The sequence below is a fragment of the Entelurus aequoreus genome, linkage group LG05 (genome assembly GCF_033978785.1).
Source record: "Entelurus aequoreus isolate RoL-2023_Sb linkage group LG05, RoL_Eaeq_v1.1, whole genome shotgun sequence".
Lineage (NCBI taxonomy): Eukaryota > Metazoa > Chordata > Actinopteri > Syngnathiformes > Syngnathidae > Entelurus > Entelurus aequoreus.
The window spans coordinates 80,281,970-80,296,132 of record NC_084735.1 but is presented as its reverse complement, the minus strand read 5'-3'; the positions used below and the strand labels follow the sequence as shown (position 1 = coordinate 80,296,132).

Sequence of the window (14,163 nt, the reverse complement as noted above, 5' to 3'; positions counted from 1 at the left end):
CGTGAGATTTTTTTTTAAATATTGTAAAAATAGCAACAATTCAAAAATCCTTTATAAATATAAGTAAAAACCTATCTTTTTTTCCAAATAGTTCAAGAAAGACCACTACAAATGAGCAATATTTTGCACTGTTATACAATTTAATAAATCACAAACTGATGACATAGTGCTGTATTTTACTTCTTTGTGTCTTTTTTTCAACCAAAAATGCTTTGCTCTGATTAGGGGGTACTTGAAGGTATGCCAAGGGGTACGTGAGATTTTTTTTTTAAATATTCTAAAAATAGCAACAATTCAAAAATCCTTTATAAATATAAGTAAAAACCTATCTTTTTTTCCAAATAGTTCAAGAAAGACCACTACAAATGAGCAATATTTTGCACTGTTATACAAATTAATAAATCACAAACTGATGACATAGTGCTGTATTTTACTTCTTTATGTATTTTTTTCAACCAAAAATGCTTTGCTCTGATTAGGGGGTACTTGAATTAAAAACATTTTCACAGGGGGTACATCACTGAAAAAAGGTTGAGAAACACTGGTCTAACGTTTGCATGGAATTGTTGACAAATCCTGAGAAGTCCACAGTGTGGCAAGTTTTATATAAGCAAGTCTTATATAAGTGCGCTAGCTCGTTGCTCATTTACATTGGATATGCCATATACATGCTACCGATTAGCATCAGCGATTTTACATGGCGATTTCAACACTTCCAAATTAGGAAATGAAAACTACATCTAAGATGCACGTTATGATAAACAACTGGTGTGAAATAAGTACCGTATTTTTCGGAGTATAAGTCGCTCCGGAGTATAAGTCGCACCGGCCGAAAATGCATAATAAAGAAGGAAAAAAACATATATAAGTCGCACTGGAGTATAAATCGCATTTTTGCGGGAAATTTATTTGATAAAACCCAACACCAAAAATAGACATTTGAAAGGCAATTTAAAATAAATAAAGAATAGTGAACAACAGGCTGAATAAGTGTACGTTATATGAGGCATAAATAACCCACTGAGAACGTGCCTGGTATGTTAACGTAACATATTATGGTAAGAGTCATTCAAATAACTATAACATATAGAACATGCTATACGTTTACCAAACAATCTGTCACTCCTAATCGCTAAATCCCATGAAATCTTATACGTCTAGTCTCTTACGTGAATGAGCTAAATAATATTGTTTGATATTTTACGGTAATGTGTTAATTTCACACATAAGTCGCTCCTGAGTATAAGTCGCACCCCCGGCCAAACTATGAAAAAAACTGCGACTTATAGTCCGAAAAATACGGTACCATATTTTCCGGACTATAAAGCGCACTTAAAATCCTTCATTTTTCCTCAAAACTCGACAGTGCACCTTATAACCCGGTGCGCCTAATGTACAGAATAATTCTGCTTTTGCTTACCGACCTCAAAGCCATTTTATTTGGTACATAGTGTAATAATAAGTGTGACCAGTAAATGGCAGTCAAACATAAGAGATACGTGTAGACTGCACTATGATTACAATATGACTCAAGTAAACAACACCAACATTTTATATGTTCCATTGAAAATATAGAACATTACGCACGGCGCTCAAAAATCGATCAAAATGTTTTAGTACGACTTTGGTAAGCTATGAAGCCGCACCGCTTGATTGATTGTACTGTGCTTCAACATAAGAGTATTATTATGGTGTGTGTACAAGGTAAGACATTATCTGGCGTTTTGTTTCGTAATATTATGCAAAAGCAAGTTTTCTTACTTTCTGGTACCTGCTGATCTGCATTTGGGATCTGCATAAATTCTGAAAAATTGTGCGCGTCCGCCTTCGTAGTCCGTACCAACACCGTAGTCGATAAGCTTCTTATTTTTCTCTATCTTCTTGTTACGGGACTTGTTATACTCCGGTGCGCCCTATGGTCCAGAAAATACGGTAAGCAGAGACTACTTCCGAACTACAGCAACACACCTCTGACTCATAAGTGTAAGAAAACAAGATACACTGTAAGACAACTGGACAGTACATTATCATAATCAGCTCGTTGTTAAAACATGTTGATTTTGAAAAGAAACATTTAAAAATATATTTTTTGCGATTGAAAAAATCCACATTTATTACCATATGAACACTGGAAATTGGAATTGTTGAGCATCAATTTCCAGGTACTGTGTCAATTCAAATGTGAAAGGTATCCAACCCTACATACGCGTTTTATGGATTATTTTACATACAACTAGCTGAAACTAACTCCACAAGTAAATTGTATTGATTCACAGTACTGTAGTGCGGATTCATAACAAATGTTCTTTTGAAGAAACGCTTATCATAGGGATGTCACGATGCAACTTATCTACTTCCGATACGATGCCGATATTGGAGCCTTGAGTATTGGACGATATCGATATTCATCTGACATAATATCCACCCAAATCATAGCACAAACTTTTATTGTTTTGTAGTGTGGAATGTTACAAAAGGTTTGATCAAGTGAAATTAGTCAAGCAGAGAACATTGGTTCTCTGAGAACACTAACCTATTTATAATTAACCAGCTGGAATAGATTTATGCTCTCTTTCATTAAATTGCCGGCATCCAGTGGTCATAATAATTAATTCAGTTGAGCTCATGATGCGGACACGTTTGTTACTGGATACTTTTTGATACACTAATGCCTTAGAGACTTTGTATTTGTAAGTAGTATGCAACTATAAGTATTTGATTATATATTATATTGACAAATGTACTGTTTTAGACTGCAATATTGCTCATATGTCTGGGTTGTGTGCTATTGTGTGCTTAGCTGCTGTGCAGCTGCTAGCTCCTAGGCTATGTAAAAATTATCAATAAAAATATATGTATATATATGTATATTTATCTGTATGTATATGTGTATGTATGTATGTATGTGTACATATGCATATATGTGAGGTAGTATATATATATATATGTATATATATATATATATATATATATATATATATATATATATATATATATATATATATATATATATATATATATATATATATATATATATATATATATATATATATATATATATATATATATATATTTCCAGTAGGAAAGGGATTTATATGACCCCATTCCTGGGTGGATCTTGCGCAAGAAGAAGATGGGGGTTCATCATTTTGCAATGCATTCTGCTGAAAATAATGGAAAGCGGCACTCTACATAGCAACTGACTCTGTGGTTAAAAAAAAAAGTTGGAATTGCCAGAAAACATTTTTTAAGATATTCACCGCTCTACTGCCATCTGGCGGGCAAAGTGGATAGTGCACGCCCCAAATCTGTCACGTTTCATGTGTCAGGTAACCTGCAATGCATGGGGCCATATGAATCTCCTTCTTTTTGTACATAACACGTGGCTTTATTGGAGGACATGTGGATGCTATTTAGATGCAGATCCAAATCTTGTGTTTTTGCTGATATCAGACCGATACCCTACGTCTCCTATACATCAAACATAAGCCCGCATTAGCGAGAACCTTGGCGACGGAGGCAAAGAAAAAACTCCTAATATGAATTATTAGCTCGTAATGTTCGCGTTGCCTGTCCATCATCTTGTCCTTGATCTTTCTACACAAACTTGCCTTTTTGCGGACATATGTATTTATGCATTTTTTTCTCTCTCTCCCCCTCTCTCTCTCTACCTCCAGCTGCCATCCAGGTGCAGATCACACCACCGCAAGGGCAGATCAGCGTAGGAGATTCCAAGTTTTTCCTGTGCGAAGGTAAGAGCACTCACGAAGCTGCGTGGATGGCTTCAAAAAAGCTATGAGTGGTGACAGGGAAACGGTAGCTTGGTCCTGCATGCGGTGTCTGCGTTACCACGCAAGTCCACGCCAATGTTTGTCGGGGGATCGCACGTGTCACTGAGAACTGTAAATTAAACGTACGCTTGGTCAGATTCTAAAAACGTCGACTTCCAGACCTGCACAATGGACGCAGTGTTGCACTTCATAGTTATTCTTTCAAAACGCAGTCATGCAAGCAGTCAGGCGAGGCCTCTATGCACCGCCATCCCACACCTGGGCCGGACGTGGTGCGTTCCGGCGCCACATGGTTTCCTCCCAGTTGGGACTGTTTCCGAAGCAAATCTTTGTCATTTCTCCTCAAGTCTTATTGCTGTTGGCTTCCTGTTGGAATATGCGCCGGCTGCTGGAAAGGAATGTGGTCTTCATTCCAGTTTTCCCAAAGCTCCGAAAATGCTCACAGAGCTTTCTAACGTATGTTTTTGGCGTTTTGAAAAAAACGACTTTACCACTTTAAAAATAGCAAATATGACATAAAGATTCAAGATACTTGAAGTTCAGTAGAGATGGGTACCGAATCCGATACTTTATTGGCGCCAACCAAATCCGATTCAGGTAAAATCCAACAGTCATGCACTTGGCGATCACTCCAGCAGCACTGAGAGCGAACTCCGACAAATTACCTCTAGGTCAGGGGTGTCAAACGTACGGCCTGAGGGCCGGATCAGGCCCGCAAACAGTTTTTTATCCGGCCCGCGGGATGAGTTTGCTAAGTATAAAAATGAACCTGAAATTGTTGAATGAAAGAAACAGCTGTTCTAAATGTGTCCACTGGATGTCGCAATAACAATTATTTGTAAATTTGTAGATGATGCTACATATGTACAAATTAAACCAGTGGTCCCCAACCACTGGGCCGCGGCCCGGTACCGGTCCGTGGATCGATTGGTACCGGGCCGCACAAGAAATAAATAAAACATTAAAAAAATATATATATATTTTTACTTTTTATTTTTTATTAAATCAACATAAAAAACACAACATACACCAACCCAAAAAACCTCCCTCCCCCATTTACACTCATTCACACTAATTCACACAAAAGAGTTGTTTATGATAAATTATAAACTTTCTGTTATTAATATTTCTGGTTCCTACATTATATATCAATATAGATCAATACAGTCTGCAGGGATACAGTCCGTAAGCACACATGATTGTATTTTTTTATGGCCAAAAAAAAAACCAACCACCCCCCACCCCCCCCCCCCCCCTCCCCCCCGGTCCATTTTCAAGCGTTGACCGGTCCACAGTTACAAAAAGGTTGGGGACCACTGAATTAAACCACATGATGTTAATACATCAGTCGAGGAAAATGATCAAACTACATAAATAACATTCTGTAATTGGATTTTGCTATAATTTTTTAATCTTGATAGATTCAAAATTAACACCAATGAGTTGACTGATGAACATTATCATATAATGTATTCAGAAAACATAAATAACGACAATTAACCGCAACATGTAAGTGTAAAAAAAACCCAACAACATTATGATTTCTACAATTTCAGATTGTTCTTGTTCTATTTTTAAACAAAGAGAACAATCTGAAGTTTTCTTTATTGTTAAGTTATCGTGCCGTGATTTTACCAGTCCGGCCCACTTGGGAGTAGATTTTTCTCCACGTGGCCCCCGATTTAAAATGAGTTTGACACCCCTGCTCTAGGTAATGTTGCAAAGTTCAATGCCAACGGAGAAACGGTCTCAAAAAACGCTCCAACGTAAGTAAAGTAAGGCTTCACTTTTACAAAAATGTGCAAGCTTGATGCTATTATAAATTAGCTTTGCTATTAACATGCTGCTCATTAGCATTAGCAATTTTAAATGGCGATTTCAACACCTGCAAATGTGGTAATGATAACTACAATCAAGATGCGCGTTTTTTGCTGCAGCTGTTACATATACTGTAATATTGTACATGGTAATTGGGATTTGTTATATATTGTATATATTATATTAAATATAATATATCAGTATATATTATATACTGTATATATAATATGTAAATATTACATATATGTTATATTTTATATTGCTACTATGGTACATTTTTAGTTTACTTTATACCTGCATTATCCTTTCCATCCTTACCCTTTCCATCCTTTGAGCTACTGTGTGGAACAATTTCCCTTGTGGATCAATAAAGTTTGTCTAAGTCTAAGTCTAAGTTACAATAAAGCAGCCGGTGCGTGATAAGTACAACACTTACAGTATTAATACTTTTAGGGCGCAACAAAATAACAAAACAACAGTGGATAAACTATGACTTGGCCTAAAACTGGAATTGTTAATGTCATACTTGCAAATGAGACTCAGAAATGTGATGATAAAACAAGATTTAACAACATGACAGCAATTTTCGAATTCAGCTTATTTTTAAATGTTGCAAAAATGTGATTTTATTATAAAAAAAAATAAAAAAATAAAATATATATATATATATATATATATATATATGAACACACACACAAGTACAATAAATGGGTCCGTTTATTACCAGTAGTGGTCTTCCCAATACTGGGAATTGGAACTGTATCGGTTCAAATGTGAACGGGACCAATCCTTAAAGAACAGGAATTCTTTATCTTGGCCACTCGTCGCTAGAAATAATTTGTGGAGCTCAGTGGTTTCCATCTTTAATACATCGGAGGTGAAGAGCTCGCTGCCTCACACAGCAAATAAAAGAGCAGGGACATAACAAAAAACCTCTGCTGTGGTCATTTATGTTTTGCATTATAAGGCCAAATGTCCACTCCAGAGGACGCTTGCTCTCAAGAGGATTTACTAGTTTTTACTCAAAGTGTTTTATGCTTATCCGATTACGATGCTGAACATCCATGAGTAAGATTGGCCATTATTGATCACATCTATTAACTGTACATTTTGTGTTTGCGCACGACTTCCTGTCTGACACAAGCAGATTTTTAGCAACATTGAACCGCCGTGTTGCGGCGACTGACAAATATAGAAGCATTGCGCATATTTAGCGCACAAATGCGGAATAGTAGCGGTGGGAACTGACACTTTGACTTGAATTTAATTGGAAAGAGTACGTCGTCATAGTCGCGCCGTTTTGCTTCCGTTCTGCATCCGTTCTGCAGCCGTTCTGCATCCAGTGGAAATTCGGGGTTTCGAGATCATGAAACTCTCAATTAGAATATTTAATCCAGTAATTAAAAAAAAATTATATATATATATTAAAAACTTAAACTTTAATAGTTTTTTTGATGTATTTTATGTGTTGCAATGTTGATGACAAATTTGCACAGATTCATTATTTGTGTGGTATGAAAAAAAATGTTTGTTTGGTCAGCAACTCGAGCTAGAATGCCGACTTTTTGACAGAAAAAATCCAGACTTTTTGACAGTTAGAAAAAATATAGACTTTTTGACAGAAAAAAATCCCGATATTTTGACACTTAGAAAAAATCCTAAATTTTTGACCCAAAAAAATCCTGAGTTTTTGACACTCAGAAAAAATCCCGACTTTTTGACAGAAATCCCGATTTTTTTGACACTTGGAAAAAATCCAGATTTTTTTGACACTTAGAATAAATCCAGATTTTTTTGACACATGGAAAAAATCCAGATTTTTTTGACACATAGAAAAAATCCAGATTTTTTTGACACATAGAAAAAAATCCAGATTTTTTTGAAAAAATCCAGATTTTTTTGACACTTAGAAAAAAATCTGATTTTTTTGACACTTAGAAAAAAAACAGATTTTTTGACAGAAAAATCCCGACTTTTTGACATTTAGAAAAAATCCAGACTTTTTGACATTTAGAAAAAATCCAGACTTTTTGACATTAAAAATCCAGATTTTTTTGGACATTTAGAAAAAAATCCAGATTTTTGGACAGAAAAAATCCCGATTTTTTGACAGAAAAAAATTCCGATTTTTTGACACTCAGAAAAAATCCAGATTTTTTGACACTTAGAAAAAATCCAGACTTTTTGACAGTAAAAATCCAGATTTTTTTGACATTTAGAAAAAAATCCCGATTTTTGGACAAAAAAAATCCCGATTTTTTGACAGAAAAAATCCCGATTTTTTGACAGAAAAAATTCCGATTTTTTTGACACTCAGAAAAAATCCAGATTTTTTGACAGAAAAAATCCAGATTTTTCTGACAGCAAAAATCCAGATTTTTTTGACAGAAAAATTTAAGATTTTTTTGACACTTACAAAAAAATCCAGATTTTTTTGACACATAGAAAAAAATCCAGATTTTTTTGACACTTAGAAAAAATCCTGATTTTTTTGGAAGAAAAAATCCTGAGTTTTTGACACTCAGAAAAAAATCCCGACTTTTTGACAGAAAATCCAGATTTTTATGACACTTAGAAAAAATCCCGACTTTTTGACAGAAAAATCCAGACTTTTTGACATTTACAAAAAATCCAGACTTTTTGACGGAAAAAATCCAGACTTTTTGACGAAGAAGAGACAAGGTTTGAGTAGTACTCTGCATTTTTCCACACAAACGGCCCGATTCACGAAAGGTTTGCTTGTACTAAAACGTGTGAAAAGTGGATTTCGTCTCAATCCGATACCAAGTAGTTACAGGATCATACATTGGTCATAATTCATGTCCTAATGTGTCCAGGGATGTATTTCCTGAGTTTATAAACATAATAGGAATTTTTTTTTTAAAAACGGAAAAACATTTTTTTGTGATTTATAAAAAATATTGACGTAATCATAGTAGTATCGACGAGATACGCTCGTGTACTTGGTATCATTACAGTGGATGCCACCCATGGCGTTTGTTTACATTGTGAAGCACCAGCTTGTTAGCGGTGACGCCGGTGAGCTATCGTATCCTCCTACGGTGTGTAGTGAAGCATGTTTAACCATTCCTCGCCTGCAGGGATGATACTTGTAAGAAACTTACTTTATTTGTCGCCGTGGAGGCGAGGATTAGTGATTTAGAAGTAGCTAAAACACTGAAAACTGCGGATGGACGTTAGCCGCTAACTAGCTAGCCATGTCTAAAGCACAGTGCTATAGCTTCACCTTTATCTTTAGTCCTAGTCAGGACCTAATTCAACAAGTTGCTTCAATGTCCTGTGCCTGCTACACGCTATTTTATTTTTTTCACACACTACTTGGATCTTAGTAAATCAGGTCAAGTTTGTTAGCTAGTTAGGTATGAATCTGCATTTTATCGACACAAAAACGTACCTTTTCCGCAGTGGTGGGAGACGCCAAAGACATCGACTGGTACAAGCCCAGCGGGGAGATGATCCTGCCGAACAACCCCGACATCCACGTCAACCGCAACGACGAGACCAGCTCGGCCCTCATCATCTACCACGCCGACGTGGACGACGCCGGCATCTACAAGTGCGTGGCCAGGAGCGGCGACAAGGAGGCGCAGGCCACGGTCCAAGTCAAGATCTTCCGTAAGTCCTCCACCCGCGTGCAACCTCGGTCTCGATCCGACTGACGCCTTCACGCGTGCTTTGCCTCGGCCGCTTTCAGAGAAGATCACCTTCAAGAACGTTCCCAGCCCGCAGGAGTTCAACGAGGGCGATGACGCCGACATCGTCTGCGACGTGATCGGATCGCCGCCGCCTTTCATCCTGTGGAAGCACAAGGGCTACATCATCAAGGTGGAAAAAGACGGTAAGCTACCACATGTTCACTTTTTTCTTTTCTGTCTCCGTTATTCAGACTTAGACTTAGACAAACTTTATTGATCCACAAGGGAAATTGTTCCACACAGTAGCTCAGTTACAATGATGGAAAGTGTAAGGATGGAAAGGACAATGCAGGTATAAATAGACTAAATATAGCACTATAAAATATAACATATATACCAGGGGTGCTCACACTTTTTCTGCAGGCGAGCTACTTTTCAATTGATCAAGTCGTGGGGGTCTACCTCATTCATATATATAATGTATATTTACTTATTTATGAAATATATGTTTTTGTTAATGAGTTAAAGGTGTTTAATGATAATGCAAGCATGTTTAACACATATAGTTAATATTGTTAATACGTTAAAGATGTTTAAAGATAATGCAAGCATGTTTAACACATATAGTTAATATTGGTAATAAGTTAAAGGTGTTTAAAGATAATGCAAGCATGTTTAACACATATAGTTAATATTGTTAACAAGTTAAAGGTGTTTAATGATAATGCAAGCATGTTTAACACATATAGTTAATATTGTTAATAAATTAAAGGTGTTTAATGATAATACAAGAATGTTTGATACATATAGTTAATATTGTTAACAAGTTAAAGGTTTTTAAAGATAATACAAGCATGTTTAACACATATAGTTAAAATTGGTAATAAGTTAAAGGTGTTTAAAGATAATACAAGCATGTTTAACACATATAGTTAATATTGTTAACAACTTAAAGGTGGTTAAAGATAATACAAGCATGTTTAACACATATAGTTAATATTGTTAATAAGTTAAGTGTTTAATGATAATACAAGCATGTTTAACACATATAGTTAATATTGTTAATAAGTTAAAGGTGTTTACAGATAATGCAAGCATGTTTAACACATATAGTTAACATTGTTAATAAATTAAAGGTGTTTAATGATAATACAAGAATGTTTAATACATATAGTTAATATTGTTAACAAGTTAAAGGTTTTTAAAGATAATACAAGCATGTTTAACACACATAGTTAATATTGGTAATAAGTTAAAGGTGTTTAAAGATAATACAAGCATGTTTAACACATATAGTTAATATTGTTAACAACTTAAAGGTGGTTAAAGATAATACAAGCATGTTTAACACATATAGTTAATATTGTTAATAAGTTAAGTGTTTAATGATAATACAAGCATGTTTAACACATATAGTTAATATTGTTAACAAGTTAAAGGTGTTTAATGATAATGCAAGCATGTTTAACACATATAGTTAACATTGTTAATAAATTAAAGGTGTTTAATGATAATACAAGAATGTTTAATACATATAGTTAATATTATTAACAAGTTAAAGGGTTTTAAAGATAATACAAGCATGTTTAACACATATAGTTAATATTGGTAATAAGTTAAAGGTGTTTAAAGATAATACAAGCATGTTTAACACATATAGTTAATATTGTTAACAACTTAAAGGTGGTTAAAGATAATACAAGCATGTTTAACACATATAGTTAATATTGTTAATACGTTAAGTGTTTAATGATAATACAAGCATGTTTAACACATATAGTTAATATTGTTAATAAGTTAAAGGTGTTTAATGATAATGCAAGCATGTTTAACACATATAGTTAACATTGTTAATAAATTAAAAGTGTTTAATGATAATACAAGAATGTTTAATACATATAGTTAATATTGTTAACAAGTTAAAGGTTTTTAAAGATAATACAAGCATGTTTAACACATATAGTTAATATTGGTAATAAGTTAAAGGTGTTTAAAGATAATACAAGCATGTTTAACACATATAGTTAATATTGTTAACAACTTAAAGGTGGTTAAAGATAATACAAGCATGTTTAACACATATAGTTAATATTGTTAATAAGTTAAGTGTTTAATGATAATACAAGCATGTTTAACACATATAGTTAATATTGTTAATAAGTTAAAGGTGTTTACAGATAATGCAAGCATGTTTAACACATATAGTTAACATTGTTAATAAATTAAAGCTGTTTAATGATAATACAAGAATGTTTAATACATATAGTTAATATTGTTAACAAGTTAAAGGTTTTTAAAGATAATACAAGCATGTTTAACACACATAGTTAATATTGGTAATAAGTTAAAGGTGTTTAAAGATAATACAAGCATGTTTAACACATATAGTTAATATTGTTAACAACTTAAAGGTGGTTAAAGATAATACAAGCATGTTTAACACATATAGTTAATATTGTTAATAAGTTAAGTGTTTAATGATAATACAAGCATGTTTAACACATATAGTTAATATTGTTAACAAGTTAAAGGTGTTTAATGATAATGCAAGCATGTTTAACACATATAGTTAACATTGTTAATAAATTAAAGGTGTTTAATGATAATACAAGAATGTTTAATACATATAGTTAATATTATTAACAAGTTAAAGGGTTTTAAAGATAATACAAGCATGTTTAACACATATAGTTAATATTGGTAATAAGTTAAAGGTGTTTAAAGATAATACAAGCATGTTTAACACATATAGTTAATATTGTTAACAACTTAAAGGTGGTTAAAGATAATACAAGCATGTTTAACACATATAGTTAATATTGTTAATACGTTAAGTGTTTAATGATAATACAAGCATGTTTAACACATATAGTTAATATTGTTAATAAGTTAAAGGTGTTTAATGATAATGCAAGCATGTTTAACACATATAGTTAACATTGTTAATAAATTAAAAGTGTTTAATGATAATACAAGAATGTTTAATACATATAGTTAATATTGTTAACAAGTTAAAGGTTTTTAAAGATAATACAAGCATGTTTAACACATATAGTTAATATTGGTAATAAGTTAAAGGTCTTTAAAGATAATGCAAGCATGTTTAACACATATAGTTAATATTGTTAACAAGTTAAAGGTTTTTAAAGATAATGCAAGCATGTTTAACACATATAGTTAATATTGGTAATAAGTTAAAGGTGTTTAAAGATAATACAAGCATGTTTAACACATATAGTTAATGTTGTTAACAAGTTAAAGGTGTTTAATGATAATGCAAGCATGTTTAACACATATAGTTAATATTGTTAATAAATTAAAGGTGTTTAATGATAATACAAGAATGTTTGATACATATAGTTAATATTGTTAACAAGTTAAAGGTTTTTAAAGATAATACAAGCATGTTTAACACATAGTTAATATTGGTAATAAGTTAAAGGTGTTTAAAGATAATGCAAGCATGTTTAACACATATAGTTAATATTGTTAACAAGTTAAAGGTGTTTAATGATAATGCAAGCATGTTTAACACATATAGTTAATATTGTTAATAAATTAAAGGTGTTTAATGATAATACAAGAATGTTTAATACATATAGTTAATATTGTTAACAAGTTAAAGGTTTTTAAAGATAATACAAGCATGTTTAACACATATAGTTAAAATTGGTAATAAGTTAAAGGTGTTTAAAGATAATACAAGCATGTTTAACACATATAGTTAATATTGTTAACAACTTAAAGGTGGTTAAAGATAATACAAGCATGTTTAACACATATAGTTAATATTGTTAATAAGTTAAGTGTTTAATGATAATACAAGCATGTTTAACACATATAGTTAATATTGTTAATAAGTTAAAAGTGTTTACAGATAATACAAGCATGTTTAACACATATAGATTCCTTTCTTTCATGAAGACAAGAATATAAGTTGGTGTATTACCTGATTCTGATGACTTGCATTGATAGGAATCAGACAGTGGTGCTGATAACGTCCGCATTTTCCAATGGAGGAGAAAAAAGTTTAAATAAAGTGACGTCATAGTGAAGATTTATGATCGCTCATTTTTAGGACTATTTTTTTAATGCCTGGCTGGCGATCGACTGACACACCCGCCGCGATCGACCGGTAGCTCGCGATCGACGTAATGAGCACCCCTGATATATACGTAATATTTACATAATATACTGTATGTACAGTATATTATATATACTGATATATAATATTATATTATGTCTATATCATATATACAATATATAACACTTACCATGTACAATATTACAGTATATGTGACAGCTGCAGCATAAAATAGAGAGTAAATCCAGCAGAAAATAGAAAATAGACATTAAAAACAAAGAGAGGTAGCTAACATAGAAAGTGTCAGGTAATAGACAGATATCATCAATTGCTGTATGGCGAGTGATTATACAGCTGGATGGAGTGCGGAATGAAGCAGTTCTTGAATCGAACACTGTGGGAACGAAGCTGAAGGAGCCTGTTGGAGTATGAACTCCGCTGTCCCTCAATTGTCTGGTGGAGTGGGTGTTTAACCCTTTTAGACCATTTTGCGATGCCATAAAAATAATAATTTGCCAGGAAATGCAGCGATATCCTCCTGAGAACCAGCGTTCTCTGTAATGGACATTCGTCTTAGGGTCTACTTCCTTTGTCAAAATTACACATTTCGGGGAACAAAACTCACAATTCCTCGTAACCCGGAGGTTACGTAAAATTGCTCGGAGTCCATCTTTTTTTAACCCGGTCACTTTGCCGTCGTTGCTAGGCAAAATTTGCACTGCATTTTGAGTTACTTGCTGCCTCACATAGCAAGTAAATGGACGGGGACACCCGGCAGGAACACACGTTGAGACGAGGGAGATGATGCAGAAGA

The 14,163-nt window shown here is 33.4% G+C and overlaps 1 protein-coding gene across 2 annotated transcripts in view; it reads left to right on the top strand.

Annotated features, from left to right (window-relative positions):
- The window catches only part of LOC133651091 (neural cell adhesion molecule 1-like), an 881,445-nt gene that overhangs the window by 435,564 nt on the left and 431,718 nt on the right, over positions 1-14,163 (top strand). For both annotated transcript variants that reach the window (XM_062049028.1, XM_062049029.1), the window contains exons 3-5: positions 3,678-3,752; positions 9,036-9,245; positions 9,325-9,468. In XM_062049028.1, coding sequence (XP_061905012.1) covers positions 3,678-3,752; positions 9,036-9,245; positions 9,325-9,468 — 429 coding nt within the window. The remainder of the gene's footprint in view (positions 1-3,677; positions 3,753-9,035; positions 9,246-9,324; positions 9,469-14,163) is intronic.